Here is a 25,902-nt window from a genome sequence, read left to right on the forward strand (position 1 = left end):
CCAGGTAGCTCTGTCCCTGCCCACCGTCCTCCATCCCAGCATCTTGTCCTTAGGCCCCTTGTCCTTCCACCCTTGGCCCTTGGCCCTGCTTTGCTCTTCTCCTCTCCTTTCCTCTCCCCTCCTCTCCCATCCCCTCCCCCTTCCCCTCCCCTCCTCCTCCCCATCCTCCTCCCCCTTCCGGGTCACACTGTTCTATCAGTCCTTCCCTCCGGGGTGCCAGCCCTCCCTGACTTAGTCCCTTCCTCCCTCCTTGGCCATCATCATCGTCTCTCTCTTATTTTCTATCCCTTCAGGTCTCAAACCAAATGATTCCACTCCCAGCCCCTCACAGTCATTATGTGAGGTTGTGACACAGTTTGGGCCCGTGACATGTGAGCAGAAGTCTGTGAGGAGAGACCTGGGGAGACTTCGCTGTCTGGATGCCTGTGCAGGACAACCAGTCACCAGGGGCTGACTCAGCTCAATTCAGGCCCAACAGAATCAGTGGCAGGAGAGAAATCTAGTGCCTGAGATGGGTCCTGCTTGGGTCCATGTACTGTGCAGGGGCCAGTTCATCATCTGTGCAGGAAAGCACCTCCCTCTGGCTTCTCCTGCAGGGCAGTAGAATTAGGAGTGGTGTGGGGCTGAAGTAATTCCTGGTGTTCACCTGACTGCTGATTTGAAATTTCCCTTCCAGTATTTAGACTCATTCTTTCTCTTCTCTTATCGCATGGTCTGTCATTTCAAAACAGTATTGTTGGCAGGGTGATAGGTTGTCAATGACTGTAGATTTTTTTTTTAACATCTTTATTGGAGTCTAATTGCTTTACAAGGGTGTGTTAGTTTCTGCTTTATAACAAAGTGAATCAGTTATACATATACATATATCCTCATATCTCTTCCCTCTTGCATCTCCCTCCCTCCCACCCTCCCTATCCCACCCTTCTAGGTGGTCACAAAGCACCGAGCTGATCTCCCTGTGCTATGCGGCTGCTTCCCACTAGCTATCTATTTTACATTTGGTAGTGTATATATGTCCATGCCACTCTCTCACTTTGTCCCAGCTTACCCTTCCCCCCTCCCCATATCCTCAAGTCCATTCTCTAGTAGGTCTGTGTCTTTATTCCCATCTTGCCCATAGGTTCTTCATGACCATTTTTTTCCCCTTAGATTCCATATATATGTGTTAGCATATGGTATTTGTTTTTCTCTTTCTGACTTACTTCATTCTGTATGACAGACTCTAGGTCCATCCACCTCACTACAAATAACTCAATTTCGTTTCTTTTGTATGGCTGAGTAATATTCCATTGTATATATGTGCCACATCTTCTTTATCCATTCATCTGTCGATGGACACTTAGGTTGCTTCCATGTCCTGGCTATTGTAAATAGAGCTGCAATGAACGTTGTGGTACATGACTCTTTTTGAATTATGGTTTTCTCAGGATATATTCCCAGTAGTGGGATTGCTGGGTCGTATGGTAGTTCTATTTTTAGTTTTTTAAGGAACCTCCATACAGTTCTCCATAGTGGCTGTATCAATTTACATTCCCACCAACAGTGCAAGAGGGTTCCCTTTTCTCCACACCCTCTCCAGCATTTATTGTTTCTAGATTTTTTGATGATGGCCTTTCTGACCAGTGTGAGATGATATCTCACTGTAGTTTTGATTTGCATTTCTCTAATGATTAATGATGTTGAGCATTCTTTCATGTATTTGTTGGCAATCTGTATATCTTCTTTGGAGAAATGTCTATTTAGGTCTTCTGCCCATTTTTGGATTGGGTTGTTTGTTTTTTTGATATTGAGCTGCATGAGCTGCTTGTCAATTTTGGAGATTAATCCTTTGTCAGTTGCTTCATTTGCAAATATTTTCTCCCATTCTGAGGGTTGTCTTTTCGTCTTGTTTATGGTTTCCTTTGCTGTGCAAAAGCTTTTAAGTTTCATTAGGTCCCATTTGTTTATTTTTGTTTTTATTTCCATTTCTCTAGGAGGGGGGTCAAAAAGGATCTTGCTGTGATTCATGCCATGGAGTGTTCTGCCTATGTTTTCCTCTAAGAGTTTAATAGTGTCTGGCCTTACATTTAGGTCTTTAATCCATTTTGAGTTTATTTTTGTGTATGGTGTTAGGGAGTGTTCTAAATTCATTCTTTTACATGTAGCTGTCCAGTTTTCCTAGCACCACTTATTGAAGAGGCTGTCTTTTCTCCACTGTATATTCTTGTCTCCTTTATCAACGATAAGGTGACCATATGTGCGTGGGTTTATCTCTGGGCTTTCCATCCTGTTCCATTGATCTATATTTCTGTTTTTGTGCCAGTACCATACTGTCTTGATTACTGTAGCTTTGCAGTATAGTCTGAAGTCAGGGAGCCTGATTCCTCCAGCTCCGTTTTTCTTTCTCAAGATTGCTTTGGCTATTCAGGGTCTTTTGTGTTTCCAAATCTCACAAATTGTGAGATTTTTTTGTTCTAGTTCTGTGAAAAATGCCAGTGGTAGTTTGATAGGGATTGCACTGGATCTGTAGATTGCTTTGGGTAGTATAGTCATTTTCACAATGTTGTTTCTTCCAATCCAAGAACATGGTATATCTCTCCATCTATTTGTATCATCTTTATTTCATCAGTGTCTTAAAATTTTCTGCACACAGGTCTTTTGTCTACTTAGGTAGGTTTATTCCTAAATATTTATTCTTTTTGTTGCAGTGGTAAATGGGAGTGTTTTCTTAATTTCACTTTCAGATTTTTCATCATTAGTGTATACTGTAGATTTTTGAATCCTAGATTCCCCTCCTACAAGATTTAGCTGATTTTTACTCACTCTAGCAGGAATTAGTGTGACCACTATACCTCCACTCCACCATGAATCAGATCCACTACAAAAGAGAAAGGCATCTGCATGTTTGCAACTTTTAATAAACTACTTGTAGTTCATGATACATGTACTGAGGAAAAAAATTTCGTGGACGATTCTTAATATTTCATTTTATTGCTTTGGATTTAAAATCAATTAAAATATCCATTTCTCTAAAAATCAAAAACTATTCTGACAATATTGAATAGAATCTTACTGATGTAGATTTGGAACATAATATAGGTTTGAATGAAAAGTAAATCTACCCAGATTGTTTTTTTAAAAACTATTTCTTATGAGCCATTTGCCTTTCACTGGTTTCTTTGGATCAATCTGGAGAGGGTAGCAAATGGCATGTTTATATTTCTCAAAAGCAGCTGTTTTTTTCTGCTGTTCAGCAGAGGTCTCCTGACTTCTTTAGAGAGGTTGACATCCATCCTTCAGTTTTGCTGCGTCTAGGACGGGAGCAGGGAGTGAGACAGTGGAAGATGAAACAAAAACCGAGAGGAGGTCTGGGGAGTGTTACAAAGATGGGGAAGGAAGGAGGGACACAGCAAGTGAGAAAGTAGAGGGACTGCATGAGAAGGGAAGGAAAGGATGGAGCTGGCGCCCCAGGAGGGAGCAGGTCACCCAAAGGAGGCTCTGAGAGGAGGAAAAAGGCACAGGGAGAGGAGAGGAGAGGAGAGGACGGAGGAAGTCCAGGGAAGCAGCAGGGAGAAATCCTCACCTGGAGAATCGCCTGCAGCTGCGTACATAGACGTTGACTCTCTACTTCCAGCCCATCCCAGGGCTGAAAGGGTCTTCCCTGGTGGTCCACAAAGGTTTCCCAGCAGTGCTTAAACTCTGAGATGGAACAGGGGAGAGAAAGGTGAGCTCCAGTCTGGGGAAGGGTTGGGGCCACAGGGCTGAACTGACTCTTCGGGACAGACTTTCCCCGTCATAATTTCACTTCCTCGTCTCTCTTTCCTCCTGGGGACTCAATAGCTTACCCCTCCAACTCTTTCTTGCAACTGGAATTTGAGCCAGCCCAATTCTCCTTCTTTCTGGAAGTCCCCTAGTCCTTCTTGTATATCCACCCACCCCCGTTCTTCCCCTCCCCGAACCAGCTCTGCTCCCCTGAACTCTCTCTTCCCATAGACTCCTTCCAGCGTCTAGCATCACCTCTCAGGCAGCCCACAAAGGCCTCTCCACCAGGGATTCCCACCCTTCCCACCCCTTTCTAGCAACTTCCCACAGGCCTCTCCCTGCCACCGCCCCGCCCCCAGGAGACCCATGCTGACCCTTAGAGGTCATGATGGCGATTTGGGCCCCAGCCGCCTGCAGTGTGCGCAGCCCAGCCTCATAACCGGAGCGGCTATAGATGCGGGAGGCGAAGATGCGCAGGCTCACGTGGCTGTTCTCCCCCAGGAATGTAGCCAGGTTCTGGGCACAGGTATGACAGGGGGTCCAGGAGATGAAACAGGTGAGCCTGTAGTGCAGCCCCCGGTCCAGATTCCAAGAACGGATCCGGTCCAGGAAGTAGAGCTCCGCATGGCGGGGCTGCCCTGGTTGGTTAGCACCCTACATAGAAGAGGAAGAAAAGTGGACGGGGTTGGGGGGAGGACGAGGCCAGAGTAGGCAGGTGCGTGAGGCACTGGCCTCCAGCGCTAAACTAGAGCGGGGGCAAGCCTCAGCACCAAGTGAATGATATTTCAATGCAGCATTTACATGATCCAAAGTAACGCAAAACTCCATGAGAGACACAGTATCAGCGTTTTACAAAGAGCTCGGTGAGCAGTGATGACTTGTTATTGGCCCTCGGCTCCCTGTGGCTCTGCACAGCACTGAAATTGATCAGTCTTCATGCAAATGTTGATGTTTCGTTCATCATAGAATTGCGTTAATTTTGATTTTTAAACTATTGCCTTAAAATATGACTCATCTTGATTTCTGAGTTTTCCGGAGCACCTCTTATTTTTGTGCCCGAGGTAGGGCCTTCAGGAGCCTCACCTAGTCCAGCCCTGCAGAGAGGAGGCCAGGGGAGCTCCCACGCTGGCCTCCTGCCATGGAAGTGGGTGTTTCCTCCCTGGAGCGATTCACCCTGCTCTCCAGCTCCTCCTCTACCCCACCCCACATGTGCACCAAAACTTCTACAAGCTTCTACTCTGGGCCTCACCCTGTGCTGAGCCCAAGGCTGAGGGGCGTCCTTGGGCTAAGGACAGCTGGCAGTGGGGTTGCAGGGATCAGCGCCCTTGGCAAGATCTCTCAAGCAGTGGGCAGGGGTCCTGCCGGGCCCACCTAAGTCCATAGTGACTGAGGAAGAAGTTGGGCTCTCTAGCCAGAGCCTTCCCCAGGGCAGAATCCGGGGAAGAACCTGGCCCCTTGTCCAGATGCCTTTCCCTCTGTCCCAACCCCTCCCCAGAGGCACAGCAGGAGAGGAGTAGCAGAGTCCTAGAGCCTGGGGTGACGTTGGGCTGGAGGTGCCAGGCCCTGGATTGCTGTGACTGGCTTCTGACATGTAGCTCAAAGCTGCCAATCACACAGCAAGAGTCCTCACCTGATTCCAAGCAGAGCAGTGGTAGCAACAGCAGGACCAGAGGTGAGAGAGCTTGTGGGACATCCTGTGTGCAACTGACAACCTTCTACCCTGAGTGTCCCTCGATAGGGAGGCCCTGCCTGCTGCGGGCAGGCTGGGTCAGTCACCTTGTTGTGCACGAAGCCCTTGTACTCGTCCAGAGGGACCCAAGCGTCACCATCCAGGATCTCCACCTTGTGGCACAGGTAGGTCTTACGAGTCGTTATCTGATTCATGAAGTTCTCAGTGAAGGTGTTTTCATCCAACAGGCATCTACGGTCAAAGGCGGGAGAAGCCCGAAGACACGGGGCTCCTTCTGGGACTGCCCAGCGCTCCTCCCCTCCCCGCACACCCCTTCCTTCTGCACCCCACATCTCTGCTGGAGCCATGAGTCCTCCCCCTCTGACCCCCGCTGGGGGCTCCCAGGGAATTCAGGGTCTCCCCCCAGGAGCAATGCAAGATGCTCAGAGCCTCAATGAAGACCTGGCCCTCTGCTCGAAGTCGGACTGGGTCACGGCCTCTCCCCACCATCCCGCCCCTGTCCTAGCTCCCCCTGCCCCGCTCCCCTGTAGCGTGGTACCTGGTCCTGGGCGCTGTGCTGGCCTCCATGAGTCAGTTTCTTCACCGTCCCTGGCTCTGAGTCTTCGGTGTCTGTTCTCGGTCACAGCCTGTGGTCTCCTCCCTGAAGCTCTTCAAGCACCAGGAGCCTTATGTACAATCAGAGAGCCTGGAAACCCCTGTGTCATCAGAGTTGGGCCTCACCCCTTCCTGAACTCTGGCCACTCATGACACCTATGAACTTCTCTGCCCAAACGTCATACCCTCACGGAGAAGTTTAAGTTTCCTTTTCCCCGTTCTGACAAAGCCCCGACGTGGATGCCACCAGGACTGACCATGGGCCAGTGAGGTCTGGGAGGGTGCGGTCATCTGGGCAGCAGGGACCAGCAAGGCAGGCGGTGAGGGGACAGACGAAAGGACAGGTGTCCTTACCCTGGAGGACAAGCTCCACGGCGGCCCATCGCTGAGTCTCCTGCAGCAGCCAGCACGGGCCGTGACCTGGCGCAGGCTCCCTGGGGCCAGCTGGGCGGAGGGACCTGCGGGGCGCTCACTGGGGAGGGGAGAAGCTGCTCGGACAGGCAGGCAGCCGCCTTCATCCTTGGGGAAGGGAAGGGAGGGGGAGAAACCTGGGCCGAGCTCTCCTTAGGAGCCCCCCGTGCAAGGCCAGCAGACTGGACGTGGAACATTTTCACCCCGTTACACAGGGGAGAAGAGAAAGGCTCCCGGAGGGACCAGGCTGGACCAGGACCACACAGGGACACATGGCTGTGGGACGTACTTCGGCCTCAGAAAGCGTGGCCGCCCAGGCTCTCCCTGTCCCCCTCCAGGCCCGAGGAATGTGGGGACTGTGTCTTCCAGCCCCAAGTGTGACCCTGGCCCTAGCTGGCCCTGTTTGTCCCTGAGGGGCTGCCTCCTGTCCCACTGACTCCCCATCCTGCTCCTCTTAGAGCCCCTGCCCTGGCCCAGCGCTCCTCCCAGGGGAGCTGGCTACCCGCCCGCCCCGCCCCGAGGCCCAGCCTGGCCGCCTGCACTGGGGACCAGGCTGCTGACCCACATCCTCAGGGAGGAAACTCAGCACGGTGTCCCCCTCCTTCTCGGGCGGGTGCTCCTCCTCATGGAGGGTGCCCTCCACCCCGCCCCCACCCTGGGCTGGGGCCCCTCTGTCCCCTCTGTCCTCTAGACCTGGTCCCCTGGAGAACAGACGCTGTCCTCCGGGTGGTGGCTCAGCCCCCATTTCTGTGGCAGGTGGTTTCTGGGTGAGAACGGCCCTGGGGTGTGGGGTGTCCTGAGCAGCGCCGACACTTCCCGGGTCACAGTCTGCACACCCAGCAGCCTCCATTCCTCCTGAGGAGGGGGCGGGGTCTCGACGAGGACCGGGGTTGCAGAGAACCGGCTGGGGTCCCTGAGAATCTCCCCAGAACCATCCCCCAGCTCTTGCCTTCCAGGGAGGGGGGATGTGGTCCTGATCCAGACCAAGCTCTCCTCCCGCACCCCTACAAAGTCTCCTCGTCACTCAACCCACTCTGTTCTTCCGGTTCCCCTGTGCCCCCGTAGATTTCTGAGGGGGGGTCTCTGGAGCAGGAAGCCCGGTGCTGGGGGCCGAGGGTAACCTGAGGAGTCTGGGGCTCCTGCTGCTAAGCACCTGTGCCCTGGGGCACCCTTGGAGTACTGAGCCCCTGAGCCTGACCCGCCCCTTCCCAGCTGGTTCCAGCCACTGGGGCACCAGATCTCACTGGGCTCAGCCCCGCATCGCTTGCCCCTCAAGGCTGTGCTGGAGCATTTTGTGGGGAGACCAAGGAAGGGGCTCCACTGCAGGGAGATGCTCCCACATCTCCAGGGGAGGTTTCCCCGCCAGTCTAGCTCCTCATCCAGTAGCTCTGAGGTGTCCTCTTCTGGAATGTTCTCCAACACCTCCTCCTTCCCCACTCCCCATACCCCAGCCTGGCCAGTCACCCCTGGACCTTCTGCTCCCTGCTGATTCCCGGCTGTCCCTCTTCAATGCAGACAAGCCAGCCTAGCAGCTTGTCTCCACATCTGGGGGGTCCGTGTGGCAGCGATGGACCAGCACACAGGCGGCTAAGAGAATCCATGGTCTGTGAAGGTTAGAGGGACATCACATGTGACAATGTTTGACCTTCTCCCAAACGTTTTAAGTCTTGAGTCACCTGAGTCACAGCGAGAAGGGACGAGAGGATGAGGAGTTGCTAACTCAGATCTGGGTGGGCCTCACCCCCTCTTCTCCTCCTGCCCCAGCGTCTTCCCACATGCTCTCCCCAAATCCTGAGGCCCTCGGGGCAGCAGGGGCCCAAGGACCAGTCTCCCTGAGGCCAGGGAAGGCATGGTTTGGTAAAGGCATCAATAGAACCTAGTGATGAACTCTGGGTCCGAAAGTGGCGCCCAACACCACTGATGTGATGATAAGATGAAAGTGTGCAGCTCACCTCAGTCCATCAGGTAAGAAGAACGAAGAAAAGAGGTCCTGTCCTTTCTGGGGAATGACAGCCCCTCCCCTATGTCTGCCTCTGTCACGTAGAGTAAAAATGTGGGGAAATTCCTACACCCTGCTGGAGTTCTCCACCAAAGTGTGGGAAGGTCCCAGAAGGGAAAGCAGGACCTAGGTCCCCCCAGTGAGGGAGGGTGCGTGTGGGGAGAGTGGCCCCCTGAGCAGGTGCAGACTGTGCTGGGATATGCCCCGTTCCCCCGGTCCCCCATCAGGAAAACTGGGAACAGGGCTGGATTCCCCCGGGGGAGCCCAGACTGGGGTCAGAGAGACAGACAGGGCCAAAGGACCCCGGGGAAGGGGGCGGGGCTGCTCAGCCTGAGTGCCTCAGGGACTGGAGTGAATGACCCTGAAGTTTCTAGAGTCCTGGCCAGGCTGCTCTGTGCAAGGTCCCAGCTCTGCCCTCCTGAGGGTGCCCCTTGCTCCCTAGAGCAGGACGGAGGACAGGCTGCCTGTGCCCAGCCTGGCTCTCAGCAGTGTCCCCAGGCTGTGTCATGTCCCCAGCACCTCAGGGTCCCTGTGTCATAGGCGAAACTCTGAGACCAGGGCCTGGGGAGATGGGCCCCTGGGAATGGGGGCCCTGGGGTGATGGAGGCAGGTCTGCCAGGAACCTGCCCTCTGACAGCACGGGGTGGGGGCCCTTCAACCTGTCCACTGAGGTTGCACTCTTTGCCCAGAGGGCGTATACTTTGTGGATTTTGGGGTCACTTCAAGGAATGGAGTGGGGAGACGGGGAGGAGGGGCTGCTGTTGGAGCCCAGAAACCAAAACCAAAGGAGCAGATGTGATGATGAGTTTCTTCCCGCAAACCACCCTTGGGAAGTGTCGACATCCTCTGATCTTTGTCAGAGCTGAGATAGTGTGGGTGTGTCTGGGGAACGCGAGTCGGTTTCCTCTCTGTCAGGCCGCTCTGTGTGTGTGTGCCTGTGTTCCTTGCGGGTCAGGACCATGGTTAGTTCTGTCTGCGCAGGCTCAGCTGTGTGCCAGGCCTGATCTCTGTCATATATGTGGCACCTGAGGTCCCACAGGACATCCTGAGGTGGGACCATCAGCTGTACCCAAGCAAATAAGCCATCAGTCCCAGGCAGGAAGCAGTGCAGAAGGCCCTGGGACAGGCACAGCTGAGCCAGGCCCGAGTCCTCTGTGGTCGCAGCACTGCGGTCCGTGTCTGCTCCCCGAGCCTCCTGCTCCAGGGCTGTGAGCCTCCTGGGGGCTGCTCCTCTTCCCCGCCCCTCTTTCTGGGCACAGCCCTGGACACCCGTCCCTTCCCAGGCTCCTTCCCCAGGAACTGGCCCTGTCCTGGGTCTCAGCCTGACCGCTCTGCTGAGGCTCCCTGCGCACCACGTCCCCTGGTGGCCAGTTGCACGTGGTGTAAGCCAGAACGTAGGAGGCCGGGTGGATTATTTGTGGATTGAGTGATACGCTGAAGGAGGGAGTTCCTCTCCTTTTCTTAAAAATAATAACATCACAATTTGTTGAGTAATAGCTATTTCAGACAATGTCTCAAGACACTCACATGGTCATTTAACCGTCACAACAGCTACCACGGTCGGTCACTGTCCTTGCTTCCGTGTTTCACTGTCCTTGCCTCCGTGTTTCAGGGGAGGATCCCAAGGCCCAGAGGTGAAGTCCCGTCCAAGGTCCCTGAGCATGAAGGGGGCCAGACCCAGGGTCAAGTCCTCCTGACTCTGAGGCAGCCCCATAGAAAGACTAACGCAGCTGCTCAGACGCTGAGGAGGCAGGAGGAAGCTCGGGAAGGAGCGTCTGCCCAGGAGTCTGGGTGGGGCTTCAGATGAGGGGTATGGCTGGAGCAGGACCAGACCCAGAGAGAAAGACCTGGAGAGAGGAGAGGGTGGGGCGCCAGGGCTGGGGATGCCCAGAGGGAGGGGCAGGCAGGCAGGAAGGCCTCAGAGAGGGAGGAGGACAAGCGGGGTGGAGGCCGAGGCCACCTCACCCAGAAACCACCTGCCACAGAAATGGGGGCTGAGCCACCACCTGGGGGACAATGTCTGCTCTCCAGGGGACCAGGTCTAGAGGACAGAGGGGACAGAGGGGCCCCAGCCCAGGGTGGGGGCGGGGTGGAGGGCACCCTCCATGAGGAGGAGCACCCGCCCGAGAAGGAGGGGGACACCGTGCTGAGTTTCCTCCCTGAGGATGTGGGTCAGCAGCCTGGTCCCCAGTGCAGGCGGCCAGGCTGGGCCTCGGGGCGGGGCGGGCGGGTAGCCAGCTCCCCTGGGAGGAGCGCTGGGCCAGGGCAGGGGCTCTAAGAGGAGCAGGATGGGGAGTCAGTGGGACAGGAGGCAGCCCCTCAGGGACAAACAGGGCCAGCTAGGGCCAGGGTCACACTTGGGGCTGGAAGACACAGTCCCCACATTCCTCGGGCCTGGAGGGGGACAGGGAGAGCCTGGGCGGCCACGCTTTCTGAGGCCGAAGTACGTCCCACAGCCATGTGTCCCTGTGTGGTCCTGGTCCAGCCTGGTCCCTCCGGGAGCCTTTCTCTTCTCCCCTGTGTAACGGGGTGAAAATGTTCCACGTCCAGTCTGCTGGCCTTGCACGGGGGGCTCCTAAGGAGAGCTCGGCCCAGGTTTCTCCCCCTCCCTTCCCTTCCCCAAGGATGAAGGCGGCTGCCTGCCTGTCCGAGCAGCTTCTCCCCTCCCCAGTGAGCGCCCCGCAGGTCCCTCAGCCCAGCGGGCCCCAGGGAGCCTGCGCCAGGCCACGGCCCGTGCTGGCTGCTGCAGGAGACTCAGCGATGGGCCGCCGTGGAGCTTGTCCTCCAGGGTAAGGACACCTGTCCTTTCGTCTGTCCCCTCACCGCCTGCCTTGCTGGTCCCTGCTGCCCAGATGACCGCACCCTCCCAGACCTCACTGGCCCATGGTCAGTCCTGGTGGCATCCACGTCGGGGCTTTGTCAGAACAGGGAAATCAAAACCTATTCGTATTAGAATTGGCCAAACTGAAGGGCAGGGGGGAGGCGTGGCTGACCGTGGGGGAGTGGCGGTGTGGAGCTAGTGACGATCGTCCTCGTGGGAAGACGGCTGCCTGAGGATGGACAGGCGGTGGGAGGCAGTTTCCTCACTTCTCACAAGCGCTAGGCTTCAGTGAGCATTGGATGAGCTCCACAAATATAATACGGAATGAAAGAGTCACACATGAAGGAGTTCATTCTGATTCCATCTGTATGAAGTTCAAAATCAGGCAAAGTCAATCTATGATCATAGAAGTCCTAATATGTGTTCTCTCTGGACGGGGGACAGCAGGGAGGGGACACGAGGGATTCCCCACCTGGGATTCTAGAAGTAGCCCCACCTCAGTCTGGGTGATGGTTACACTGCCTAGAAACCTAAGATTCTGCACTTAACTGTAAGTTATACCCCAATTTTAAAAAAAGTTACAAAGCCTGTATTTTTAGTAAGGAAAAAGTTTTACTAAAAGACATAAATATAATATCCCAAATAAATTGATAGAAATGCAAAACAAATACAAACAGAATCTCCATGATTGTTCTCAGGGTTTTTGGTTTTCTTTTTAATGCGGAAAAAAAGGGCTGTTTATGTCCAAATGATAGACTAAATGTGGTTGAAAGTGAAGACGTGAGGGAGAAATGAGGAAGTGAGGCGGTCCTTGCAATATACTAAAAACTAGAAAAGCGATAAAGCCACTGTCATCAAAAGAGTGTGGTGTCAGCCAGGACCCGAAATAGACATGAGGAAAACACTGCAAAGAAATACATACAAGTATATCTGGGAACCTAAACGATGACAAAGGTGGAGTGGCAATGCGGTGGGGGCAAGGTGGGCATCATTCATTTCATGTTGTCAGCTGAACGAGAAATAAATCCTCATGGCGTCTCCATCGTGAAGCGAGATTCTCCTACACCGCTGCTCCTATTCAACTCTCTCAGCCCCCAGCCATCCCCACCCCAGCCTTCCCCGAACCAACAGAAGCAGAAAGGCCCCCTCCCCTCACCTCCCCATCTAGAAACCTGCCTCCCTTGGTACTCACATTCATTCACCCAACACAAATTTTATTGAGCACCTACTAGGTGCCGCATGCTATCCTAGGGGCTGGATGAACTTTAAGCAAAAGAGACAAGATTCCTGACTCCATGGTCCGCCCGTTCAAAGTCCAACCTTCCATCTGTGCTCTGGGGCTCACGCCCTCTGGATCATTCCCATCAGCAAACCACACGCTCAGGTACCTCCCACCTTTAAAAACAAACACTCTCCTTTGAGTCACATCTCCCTCCATTCTCTTCACTCCTTCCTGGAGAAAAATAGATGTAAATAAATATACTTCTATCCAAAAGTTTTATGCATGTTCTATTCTGCATGTTTTGCTTCCTGCCCACCCGTCTGCTTTCCTCCCATGACATTTCCGCTCCCCACCACTCCAGGGGACCTGCTCTCGACAAGGTCACCGATGATCCCCGTGTTGCCAGAAGAAAGGGATAGTTCGGGACTTCCCTGGAGGTCCAGTGGTTAAGACTCCGCGCTTCCACTGCTAGGGGCGCAGTTTCAATCCCTGGTCAGGGAACTAAGAGGCCACACGCCGCACAGCACGGCCCCCCAAAAGAAAAAGAAGAAAGGGATATTTTCAGCGCTCCTCTTGCCCCTCCACCCAGCAGCAAGCGACACAGCTGAACGTAACCTCCTTCCTGAGACACTGCTCTCCCACTGTGGTGACAGCCCTGTCGCATGGTCTCCCTCCTCCTTCTGCTTGCCTCCCAGCTTCTCTCTTCTCCTGGGTGACCTGGGTCCTCCCTTTGTGCATCCCACCACCTCCCCAGGAGACCCAGCCTGCTCCCGGGGCACACGGCCCACGTCTCCCGTCCTGCTCCTCCCCCGAGCTCGACACTCAGCTACCAGCTTCCTACCAGACATCTGCCCTCGGACATCTGACGGGCACTGCACACTTAACCTTCCCAACAGAACTTTTTGTGGGGTATTTTCCCCCAATGCCCATTTTCCTCAGATTTCCCCAGCGCTATAAAGGATATCACTACTTACCCAGCAAGTGGTGAGCTTGAGCCCAAACCCAACGGCAGATCTTGATTCCTCTTTTCCGTAACATCTAATCCATAACCAAGTCCTGCTGATTGATGTTGCCGTCAAACTCACTGTTAATCTCCATCCCCACGGCCTCCGCTGTCACCGCTCACTGGGCTGATGGATGAAACTTCCAGCTTCCATTCTTCTTCCCTCTATTCAGTGTCCTCAGAGGTGCTGGAGGGAGGCTTTAAACAGGAGGCAGGGCACCTTGATTCAACTCCTTACCCCCTCAAAACACACACACACACACACAGAGTCTTTTTTTTTTGGCTGCACAGCATGCGGGATCTTAGTTCGTCAACCAGGGATCGAACCCATGCTCCCTGCAGTGGAAGAGTGGATTCTTAACCACTGGACCACCGGGGAAGTCCCACAGAATCTTGTACTTAGCGTATGATCTAAACTCCTGCCTATCACCAGCTGCCACCACCTCCCTGCCCCCAAACTTTGCTCCCCAGACACACCTCTCTTTTCTGCTTCCTTCCTGCCTCAGGGCCTTTGCACTTGAGTTATCTCTGCCTGGAAAGCTCTTCCCCCAAGGTCCTCTCAGGGCTAACTTTTTCTCATCCTTTCTGTCCCGGTGCAGAAGGCACCAGCTCTGTGCACCCCATTTAAACAGCTCCCCACCATCTGGTCGTCTCTATTACAGCATCCTGTTTATCCCTTCCACAATTGCCTCGATCTGGAATTATCTTATCCGTTCCCATATTATCTTATTTCCTTTGTGTCTCCCGCCATCATGACATCACCCCTTGTGGTCTGGAGCCTTACTCAACTTTGTACCCAGCACCTTGGACCAAGCCTACCTCCCCAGAAGGTACTCAATTAATATTAGTCAGAAGAATGAACACACGCAAAAACTGAATAAATAAAGTGATGGGGAAATGAAATACACATTTTTTCTTCCTCCACAGAAGAGGGAGATTAGAGAGGAGGAGGATTGGTGATGAGAGAGAGGCTCTAAGCTTTCCCGTGAGATATCTCTGTACCACTTGACTTGTTGCATTAAGCAAGCACTTTGTGAATCATTAAATGCTAATAAAGTCACTGCGGAAGAAGAGGTTTCCAGGCTGACAAAGGTAGGGAGAGCCAGGTTCAGGCTGCCAGGGCCAACGTCCACCTGGGCATCAAATACCACCTATAAATAAATACATGGCTGGGAGAAAGAATTCTGGTCCAGAGACAACTGTCAGCGCCCCACACAGGAAACAGGACAGTAAAGCATTGCTTCACCCGGTGTGATAGAATAAACTTCTCTCCTGTCCCCGGATTATGAAAAAAAAAACAAAATAACACAACACAATGAAAGGAGACAAGGCAGTGGGAGATGAGCCCCTGAAAACTGGACCCCAAGTGATGGCAAGTCAGGATTTGTTAGTTGTCCCAGCAAAGGGTTTTCAGTAAAACCCAGGTTAAATTCTGAGCTCTGGAGAGCGTTTCCATGTTAGCATGTCCAAACTCCCTACTCTCCGCCCCTCCCTGTGGCTGGTCCTCCGTGCAAGAAGAGGCAGGGAGCAGGAAGTTGCAAAGAAGGGAAAGTAGGGGTTATGTATTGGATGTGTTGTAGCTTGGATGTTATGTAGAAGGATGTGGCCAAGGATGAGGAGTCCACGGTGAGGCCCAGGTCCCCCTCCCCATCCTCTCCGGGCAATGTCATCTTTTCTCTGCTTCCCGGGTTTCCCAGGTGGTGAAGTTGGTTCCTTCCCCCGAGAGCTCCTCTTCTCCTCCTGGGCTCTCCCTGGATCTTCTCCAGAACAGCCCTGGCCACCTGCCCTTCCTCTGGGCTCCTTCCCCCCAGGAATGGGCCCTGTCCCTGGGGCTGGCTGTGACCGCTCTGTTGAGGCCCCCAAAGAGAAGGCTCCCTGGATCTTCTCCAGCCCAACCCCCTCCAGGCTCCTGGCCTGGGCTTTGTGTCACCCTGGATTCTTTTCTGCCTGTACTGCCGAACTCTGTCATTCCCGCCTTTGTAAGGGCTCTGGGGCCTCCAGTATCTCTGTGGCTACTGGACAGACGTGTCCTTACCTTCTAACTTCGTAAGCAGATTTCAGGGCTTTTGGAAACCCTTGGACCTGCTAACCTTTCAGAACGTCGACTGAGGTGGAACTGAAACTACGTCAAAATGGATTTAAAAGTTCACAACATGTTCAGAGAGAATGTCCTTATTTCAGATCTTATGACCAAAAAGCCAGGTAGCCAGGCAAGGTTACACTGGTTCCTATGACGACACTGTCAATTGTAAGAGCATCTCATTCACTCTTAAGTCCTGCTTACTGATTATTTCTATTATAACTACAGCCTATGTGAGCAATGTTTAAAATATAACTCTGTCATTAAAATGACTCATTCAAAAAAATAAAAAATAAAAAAATAAAATGACTCATTCAATGAGTATCTGATAATATAGAAAATGAGGAAAATGAAAAGAATCTGAAACGAAAATCATACTCAAGAAGTCATGGCAGAGGTGTGGAGAAAAGGGAACCCCCTTGCACTGTTGGTGGGAATGTAAATTGATACAGCCACTATAGAGAACAATATAGAGGTTCCTTAAAAAACTAAAAATAGAATTACCATATGACCCAGTAATCCCACTACTGGGCGTATACCCAGAGAAAACCGTAATTCAAAAAGACACATGCACCCCAATGTTCATTGCAGCACTATCTACAATAGCCAGGTCATGGAAGCAACCTAAGTGTCCATCGACAGACGAATGGATAAAGAAGGTGTGGTACATATATACAATGGAATATTACTCAGCCATAAAAAGGAACGAAATTGAGTCATCTGTTGAGACGTGGATGGATCTAGAGACTATCATACAGAGTGAAGTAAGTCAGAAAGAGAAAAACAAATATCGTGTATTAACGCATGTATGTGGAACCTAGAAAAATGGTACAGATGAACCGGGTTGCAGGGCAGAAGTTGAGACACAGATGTAGAGAACAAACGTATGGACACCAAGGGGGGAACACTGCAGTGGGGTGGGGATGGTGGTGTGCTGAATTGGGCGATTGGGATTGACATGTATACAGTGATGTGTATAAAATTGATGACTGATTAAAAAAAAAAAAAAAGAAGTCATGGCAGAAACTGAAAAGGAAGAACGCATGAAAGGAACTGTACATGTCCACATCTGCAGGATTCCATTCCTAGAGCACTCCAATATTTCTCAAAATTTCTCAGTATAGCTTGTCTTTTAGACACAACTGTCAGCCATTTGGTTTTAGCATTTGATACAGGTTTTAAAACATCGTTTCCTTCAACAATGAAAACCCTCCTTCCGAGCCTCTGGGGAGACCAGAGCTGCACCTTTCCTCCTGCTTCGTGATCCCCAGATCTGTCTAAACTGCATTTTAGTTATGGCTCCTGCATTTCCTCTCGCCCCATCTTTACTTTCATAGCCTAATGCACTTACTTTACAAGGTTACAGGGCAAAGGCAATAACACAGTGATGTGCACCCCGCTGTAGAGATGGAGCTGGCATTTCTGCAGACATCTGGGCCTGTGTCGGCTGCCATTCTAAGGCCTTGGTTACAGCAGTGACACTATGGCCAGGCCCCTTCTTTCATATAATCACAGTGATGAATTCTGTACAAAGGAGTGGAAGCCCCATCTGAATACAGCAAAATGTCAATTTCATAATTAAATGATAAATAAATGATGGAGAGGTGGATAGATGATAGATAGATAGGTAGATGATAGATAGAAGATGATAGATAGACAGGTAGATAGGTAGACAGGCAGATGGAAGATGGAAGACAGATAGATAGATGATAGATAGATAAACAAGTAGATAAGTAGACAAACAGATGGAAGATAGATGATGGATAGACAGGTAAACAATAGAGATAGATAGATAGATGGAAGACAGATGATAGATAGATGATCGGTAGGGAGAGAGAACTCAATTGTTAAAGCAAATGGAAATGTTTACAACAGGTGAATTTGGGTAAAGGGTATGTGGATGCTCTTTTTTTTTCTAACATCTTTATTGGAGTGTAATTGCTTTACAGTGTTGTGTTAGTTTCTGCTGTATAACAAAGTGAATCAGCTATATGGATACATATATCCCCATATCCCCTCCCTCTGCGTCTCCCTCCCACCCTTCTTATCCCACCCTTCTAGGTGGTAGCAAAGCACCGAGCTGATCTTCCTGTGCCATGCAGCTGCTTCCCACTAGCTATCTATTTTACATTTGGCAGTGTATATATGTCAGTGCTACTCTCTTACTTCATCCCAGCTTACCCTTCCCCCTCCCCGTGTCCTCAAGTCCATTCTCTACGTCTTTGTCTTTATTCCTGTCCTGCCCCTAGGTTCATCAGAACCATTTTTTTTTAGATTCCAGATATGTGTGTTAGCATATGGTATTTGTTTTTCTCTTTCTGACTTACTTCACCCTGTATGACAGACTCTAGGTCCATCCAGCTCACTACAAATAACTCAATTTCGTTTCTTTTTATGGCTGAGTGATATTCCATTGTATATATGTGCCACATCTTCTTTATCCATTCATCTGTCGATGGACACTTAGGTTGCTTCCATGTCCTGGCTATTGTAAATAGAGCTGCAATGAACGTTGTGGTACATGACTCTTTTTGAATTATGGTTTTCTCAGGGTATATGCCCAGTAGTGGGATTGCTGGGTCGTATGGTAGTTCTATTTTTAGTCTTTTAAGGAACCTCCATACAGTTCTCCATAGTGGCTGTATCAATTTACATTCCCACCAACAGTGCAAGAGGGTTCCCTTTTCTCCACACCCTCTCCAGCATTTATTGTTTCTAGATTTTTTGATGATGGCCTTTCTGACCAGTGTGAGGTGATAGCTCATTGTAGTTTTGATCTGCATTTCTCTAATGATTAGTGATGTTGAGCATCTTTTCATGTGTTTCTTGGCAGTCTGTATATCTTCTTTGGAGAAATGTCTATTTAGGTCTTCTGCCCATTTTTGGATTGGGTTGTTTGTTTTTTTGATATTGAGCTGCATGAGCTGCTTGTATATTTTGGAGATTAATCCTTTGTCAGTTGCTTCATTTGCAAATATTTTCTCCCATTCTGAGGGTTGTCTTTTAATCTTTTTTATGGTTTCCCTTGCTGTGCAAAAGCTTTTAAGTTTCATTAGGTCCCATTTGTTTATTTTTGTTTTTATTTCCATTTCTCTAGGAGGTGGGTCAAAAAGGATCTTGTTGTGATTTATGTCAAAGAGTGTTCTGCCTATGTTTTCTTCTAAGAGTTTAATAGTGTCTGGCCTTACATTTAGGTCTTTAATCCATTTTGAAAAATAAAAGACTTATTAGGAAAAATAAAAATATAAAAGAATCAACAACAATGAATCAACAAGGTAAAACAGAACCCCAATCTAAAAGAGGAAAAAAGAAAAGAAAAGAAAAGAAAAGAAAAGTCTTGGCTATGGGGGCGGAGTTTAGGCGGGGGTGGAACTTAGGCAGGGGTGGGGTTTAGGGTGGGGCGGGACCTAGGGGGGGTGGGCGGGTGACGTTTGAGCGTGGGGCGGGGCCTAGGCGGGGCGACGTTCAAGCGTGGGGTGGGGCCTTTGCTTAGGACCTGTGCAGAAGGGGAGCGGTAGCACCGGGAAAGAAGGTCCTCTGGGGTGTGGAGTTCCGGAGTTTGGAGGTAAGGCCCTGAGTGAGGGTGTGTGGGTGGGGTTTAGGCCCAGCTCCTTGGAGGGGGTCTCCGAGTGCAGAGGTAGGACCCTGGGTGGAGGTGTAGGGGTGGGGCTTGGGCTCTGCACGGCAGGAGGGAGGCTCCGAGGGCAGAGGATTTGGCCCGGGAGCCCAACCGGCTTCCCGGTGCCTAAGTGGACAGGGAAAGCACTGGCCCCATTCCCTTCTGTTCCTTCGTGCCCCTCCCGTGCCATCTCCCCCAGGGTCTCCCCCCTCGCCACTGGCCCCCTAACCGTGGGTGGGTCCCTCTGGGTGTAGGAACTCCTCCCCTCCCCCCAGCCAGCCCTCAGGGGTGCCGGTCCCAGAGGTCCGGCCTTTACTTTTGCTCCCCCTTCCCTCCCTCCCACTCCCTCAGGACCCGTGCGGCTGGAGGGGGCCTCCTCGGTGGGCAGAGGATCAGGCCCGGGATCTCAACAAGCTCTTGGGGGTCCAAGTGGGCAGGGGAAACCTGGCCACGCTCCCTTTTGATCCTCTGCCCGCCCAGTGGTCCCCCAATTGACCCCTTCGGGCGTGGGATCCCTTCCCCTCCCCCAGCCGCCCCTCAGGAGCGCCAGTCCCATCCCGCCTCCACTTCTCCTCCCTCTTCACTCCCCCCAGGCCCCACGTCCTACCCGGTCCCTGGGGGTTCCTCCCGTCCCCTTCGGTGTCCATGGTCCCCCACCGGTGCCTGGTAGGTGCCCTAGTTGTGAGGAGACGCGAATTCTGCGTCCTCCTAGTACGCCATCGTGACTCCACCCCCCTGGATGCTCTTTATATGCAACTTTCTGTAAGTTTGAACTAAAATAAGAAGCTTAAACAATAAAAAGTAAAATTAAAATGTTCGCTATCTCTAGGTGGTAATATGAGTCGTTTTCTGTCGCAAATTATCTCTGCTTTTCAAATTGCCTGCAATGAGCGACTGTTGTTTATATAGTCACAGAAGTTATTAAGAAAGAAAAGTCTCGAAGCCATCATTTCCCCACAGGCCCTCTCAAGGGTGGACCTTGCCCCAGGCACAGGCTAATAAGGCCCCACCACGGGAGCCACCCCTTCAGTCTACAAAGAGCCCGTCAGGGAGGGTAGGGGCCAACCCTCTGCAAAGTGCTGCCCCGGGACCAGGTGGCGCCTCCCACGGGCCAAGAAGAGACAGAACGCAGCTCCTCCAGGTAAGCAGCCCACATACGGGCTGCAGGAGCCAGAAGTTGAAGAACTCAAGTCACGTTCACCTAGAGAGAGCGCTCTCCTTTTTTCTCCCTCCTCGGATCTTTTCAATCAAGACGAGTTTTGCTTCTTCTTTTAATACCTCAAAGCCTAAGGACTGAGTGTTACCAACCTGTGCTTCTGGCTGCAGTGACTGATAGGTGATGACAGCCCAGCCTTGCTGGACGCTGGTCCCTTCAAAACCAGGGGTCAACAGAGTCTAATTTTGCCAGAATCCAGGAGAAGAGATGGGCCTGGCTTAGCGCCAAATTTCACGCTTCATGACTCTATATTCTTTAAATTCCGTATCCGAAGATGGCATGGTTTTCTGTTGTTTTAATCTGTTTGGGCTGCTGTAACAAAGTACCATAGACTGGGAGGCTTATAAATAATATAAATTTATTTCTCACCATGCTGGAGACTGGGAGTCTGAGATCAGGGTGCCAGCATGGCTGGGTTCTGGTGAGACCCTCTTCCGGGTTGCAGACGGCTGACTTCTCGTAGCCTCACATGCCGGAGGGCAGAGAGGAATCAAGCTCTGTGGGGACTCTTATAAGGGCACTAACCCTCATGACCTCAGCTAATCTTAATTACCTCCCAAAGGCTCCACCTCCTAATACCATCACACGGCTGGTGGGGTAGGGGAGTAGGGGGCGGTGTTCAACATGAGAATTTTAGGAAAACCCAAACATTCAGTTCATAACATCCTTCAGGACTTCCCAGGACCCTGACGCCTGGACAGTCTGGAGCCTCGCACCCTCTCCGCTGGAAGTGCTGTGGAGGGGAGTGGGCAGGCAGGGCGTGAGGCTTCGGAACCAGGGGGAAGTTTGCATCAGAACCGCTGGGGCCACACAGGTCCAAGGTGAATGCCAAGAATTCCAGGGGCCCCAGAACCTGCCCAGGCACATTCTGACTTACTGAATACTTAACTGCAGATAAAAAGGGCGGGGCTGGGGGGCAACCTAGATCACGAATGGATTCCCAAAGCTGATTTTCATAAGGCTGTGATTCCCGACTGTCCTCTTCCTAATTCAGAAAGATGGGGCAGGGCGGGGAGGGCCGGGAATGGACCAGGTGAAGAGGAAGAGGAAGGCACTGCAGACAAGGAGCCGAGCACAGTAACAATGCAGAAGCAAGTAGAGGCAGGGGTAGGAGGGGTGTGGTCAGAAGTACAGCTCGCTGATGCCGCTGGGGGGTGACCTGAGGGCTAAGGGGCTGAGCTGGCAGTGAAGCCAGGACACAGAAGGCCTTTCTTGAAATTGTGGTGAAATATACACAACATAAAATTTATCTTTTTTTTTTGTCTTGTAGGGATCTCAGTTCCCCGACCAGGGATTGAACCCAGGCCACAGCAGTGAAAGCACCAAGTACTAACCACTAGACCACCAGGGAACTCCCATAAAATTTACCATTTTTAAGTGGACAATTCAGTGGCATTAAATACATTCACATTGTTGTGCGACCATCACCACCGACCATGTCTAGAATGTTTTCATCTTCCTAAACTGAAACTGTGTACTCATTAAAAACTAACTCTCCATTCCCCCTTCCCCTCCAGTGGCAAAAATGTCACCTGTTTACAAAACATGTAGAACAGTTTCTACTTAATGTGTGCAAGTCTTAATTTACAATAACAAATTATTTTCTGGTTTTTTATTTGGAAGGCACTTAGGATTGCAAAATTCGCTGCCCAATTTCACTCAGCCACCACACAAAAAACACAAATGACAGTCCCAACACTGCAAATTTTGAAGGATTGAGATAGTTTGTCTATAGTGGTTTTGACTTTTCTAGCCTGAAATTTTTGGCTGATTCTCTTAGGAAAAACAAATCTGTTTGGGGTCTAACTTTGCTAAATGGGGCTCCAGAAGCATAGTGAACAAGAACCACAAATTCAAAGTGTGACAACTTTAAAGTCTTCTGTTGCTTATATGAACAGAAGACTCCAGAATTTTGCAAGTAGCACAAAGTAGCAATTTTTTATTTTTTTGATTTACAATGTTGTGTTGGTTTCTGGTGTACAGCAAAGTGATTCAGTTATATATATGTTATATATTCTCTTTCATATTCTTTTCCATATGGTTTATTATAGGATATTGAATATAGTTCCCTGTGCTATACAGTAGGACCTTGCTGTTTATCCATTCTATATATAACAGGTTGCATCTGTGAGTCCCAAACTCCCAATCCTTCCCTCCCCCACCCCCCTTCCCCCTTGACAACCACAAGTCTGTTCTCTATGTCTGGGAGTCTGTTTCTGTTTCATAGATAAGTTCATTTGTGTCATATTTTTAGATTCCACATATAAGTGATATCATATGGTATTTGTCTTTCTCTTCCCAACTTCACTTAGCATGGTAATCTCTAGGTCCATCCATGTTGCTGCAAATGGCATTATTTCATTCTTTTTCATGGCTGAATAGTATTCCATTGTATATATGTACCACATCTTGTTTATCCATTCATCTGTTGATGGACATTTAGGTTGTTTCCATGTCTTTGTTATTGTAAATAGTGCTGCTATGAACATAGGGGTGCATGTATGTTTTTGAATTATAGTTTTGTCTGGATAATATGCCCAGGAGTGGGATTACTGGACCATATGGTAACTCTATTTTTAGTTTTTTGAGGAAGCTCCATACCGTTCTCCATAGTGGCTGCACCAATTTACATTCCCACCAACTGTGTAGGAGGGTTCCCTTTTCTCGACACTCTCTCCACCATTTGTTATTTGTAGACTTGTTAATGATGGTCATTTTGGCTGATGTGAGGTGGTACCCCATTGTAGTTTTGATTTTCATTTCTCTAATAATTAGCGATGTTGAGCATCTTTTCACATGCCTATTGGCCATCTGTATGTCTTCTTTGGAGAAATGTCTATTTAGGTTAAACACAGTTGTTTGTTCAATGGAATTGAAAAAATCCTGACCCAAATGACACTACTTAGCCCAAATGACCAAAGGCTATTTTATAACAAATTGTAATTTTTGAGAGATGGTTAACATCAATACTATGCATATTTTATGTGTCAAATTAAGAGTTCAAGAGTATATAAAATAGGGTCATGCATTACTACCTCTAAGAATATCACGTAGAAGGTAAACCCCAAGTGCTTATGACAGCGTTTCAGGTGGAAGCAGTCTTACACAAAAACAGTCTATAGTGTCTCTGCTGTGTGGGTATATATCTTAAAGAAACTTGAGGGATTACTGAGAGAAAAAAATCTTGGTCCATTAAAGATTGATAGAAAAGGTCAGTCTGTGGGATTTTTTTTTTTTAAGTTTTTTTTTTTTTAATTATTTATTTATTTATTTTTGGCTGTGTTGGGTCTTCGTTTCTGTGCGAGGGCTTTCTCTAGTTGCGGCAAGTGGGGGCCACTCTTCATCGCGGTGCGCGGGCCTCTCACTATCGCGGCCTCTCTTGTTGCGGAGCACAGGCTCCAGACGCGCAGGCTCATTAATTGTGGCTCACGGGCCTAGTTGCTCCGCAGCATGTGGGATCTTCCCAGACCAGGGCTCGAACCCGTGTCCCCTGCATTGGCAGGCAGATTCTCAACCACTGCGCCACCAGGGAAGCCCCTGTGGGATTTTCAATGTTGGCTTTAAAAAAAAAAAAAAAAAAAAAATCCAGAATAAATCACTTTCTGTACAAAGAAAAATTGCAGACTTCTGGATGACCATATCTGATCACATGCACTAGATGATTTAGAATGAAACTATGTCTATGGTTAAAAGCTATTTTCTACTTGACTTCTTCTTTCTTCTTTTTTTTTTTTTTTTTAAGATTTCTTTCTTTCTATCTATCTTTCTTTCTTTGGGTGTGCCGGGTCTTAGTTGCAGCAGGTGGACTCCTTAGTTGCGGCATGCACGTGGGATCTAGTTCCCCAACCAGGGATCGAACCTGGGTCCCCTGCATTGGGAGTGTGGAGTCTTACCCACTTACCCACCAGGGAAGTCCCTTGACTCCTTCCTTTAACAGCATTAATTTGTGAACTAAAGTTCATCTTTAGTTCAGCTACATTTATGGCTTAAGACCTCGTTTCCAAACCAGTGGTACCAATTTTCCTTAAGTGTAACAGTGCTCAATTTTTAGTAGCAACTATATTTTTAGAAGCTTAACAACTTGGACAAAAATATTTTAGCCATATTTATTTTTTACCTTTTTATAAACTATCAGTTGAAATATTTGCAGAAAGTTTAATCTACCTACAGGATGATCTTTCTCACTCTCCCATCCCACACCTTATTCAAAGGATTTTCCTCCTACCTCATTTCCAGCCTGGTTGGGGGAAGTGCAGGCATTTCAGAATTAGTCAAACACTGACAGCAAGTAGTAAATACAGCTTCTGATGAAAACTGCCTTTTGTTAACAACACCCCCCTAAAAGTCCCCAGCTCTGTAGAGTTGCACTTTGTGTTAAATTGCTCTTGCGTTATTAAAGGAAATACTCATAGGAGGTAGCTAGTGACAAAATACTAGTTGTGAAAACAGAGGCAAATGAGTTGACAAATTCTTGAAAAGAGCAAGTGAAATCATTTGCCAAAATAAATACTGCACAATACAACACAAGTCCAAATCTGAAATCTATGAATTAAGATGGTGACCCTACGAAACAAGTTTTGGAATTGATGGAAATTTCTTGAGGCCCAAGAATGAGCATTTTTACCAGTTCCCCCCATAGAAGGAGTGGTGAATATGCAAGTGCTGTGAAAGAGAAAACAGGGGGAAATGTACCCACAAGGAAGTGGATCTGACTTGGAGAAGCCACCATTAGAAAACAAACCACAGGCTGATGTCAAATGGACCCCCCAAAATTGAATGCTGTGAAGAAAATGACACTGAAGAAACACAAGGTGGTGGTGAGGCACAGTTAAGACACATAAACATTTTTTAAATCCACATGGCTTTGGCCTGTTAAAATATTTTACAATTTTTTTTTTTTTAAAGAGGATTTCAAAGCATCTGGGAAACGTGCAAATTGTTTGAAATCCCGGCATGGCAAATTCGTTTGCAAGTGTCATTCAGATGTTTGCCAAGGATAATAAAGCCGCTTCTCTCGGCTGACACTGTGCACGGTGTCGGATGCTTACTCCCCTCTTACGCTCGGTGTAACCCTGAGGTCTGTGCAGAGTCGCCAACAAACGGTCTGCAGGAAAGGGGCGTGGCGTTTGCATCGCTCGAAAACAACTCAGCTCTCGCTCTCCAGATTTATGGGAACTGTGACTGCATCTTCCACGTGGAATCATTCTCCCCTTTGCCATATTCACAGAATCTCTCCCAATCTTCTCATATTTCAGTGACGGTAAGAACATAAACATATGTGCTGCGCTGCGTTTATGGCATAAGATTTCGTTTTCTAAACCGTGGCCCCGATTTTCCGGTAGTATAACAGCACTCAATTTTTAGCGGCAATCCTATTCTTAAAAGGTTAACAACTCGGAGTCTTGGTGCCGCTCAAATCTGCCCAGGCGTCTCCCTAATTTTCCTCTGACGCCAGCCTCTTCGTAAACCTGCCTTCCGACAGCCCAGCCAGCCTCTCGCTGCAGCT

General features: G+C 49.8%; 1 protein-coding gene across 1 annotated transcript; it reads right to left on the reverse strand.

Annotated features, from left to right (window-relative positions):
- Positions 1-3,084: 3,084 nt before the first annotated feature.
- Positions 3,085-6,069, reverse strand: APOBEC3A (apolipoprotein B mRNA editing enzyme catalytic subunit 3A). The gene is made up of 5 exons (XM_061206329.1): positions 5,970-6,069; positions 5,518-5,662; positions 4,116-4,395; positions 3,563-3,678; positions 3,085-3,290 (listed from the first exon to the last, which is right to left on the reverse strand). The coding sequence occupies exons 1-5, from the start codon at positions 5,996-5,998 to the stop codon at positions 3,276-3,278; spliced, it is 585 nt and encodes a 194-aa protein (XP_061062312.1). The 5' UTR covers positions 5,999-6,069; the 3' UTR covers positions 3,085-3,275.
- Between the last annotated feature and the right edge of the window lie 19,833 nt (positions 6,070-25,902).

The sequence above is a fragment of the Eubalaena glacialis genome, chromosome 11, assembly GCF_028564815.1.
Source record: "Eubalaena glacialis isolate mEubGla1 chromosome 11, mEubGla1.1.hap2.+ XY, whole genome shotgun sequence".
Classification (NCBI taxonomy): Eukaryota; Metazoa; Chordata; class Mammalia; order Artiodactyla; family Balaenidae; genus Eubalaena; species Eubalaena glacialis.

Coding starts and splice junctions, on each gene's coding strand:
- APOBEC3A (XM_061206329.1), bottom strand. CDS start 5,998: ATGGAGGCCAGCACAGCGCCCAGGACCAG. Junction 5,663..5,969: donor AGCACAGCGCCCAGGACCAG/GTACCACGCTAC, acceptor CTTTGACCGTAG/ATGCCTGTTGGATGAAAACA. Junction 4,396..5,517: donor AGGGCTTCGTGCACAACAAG/GTGACTGACCCA, acceptor TCTTCTATGTAG/GGTGCTAACCAACCAGGGCA.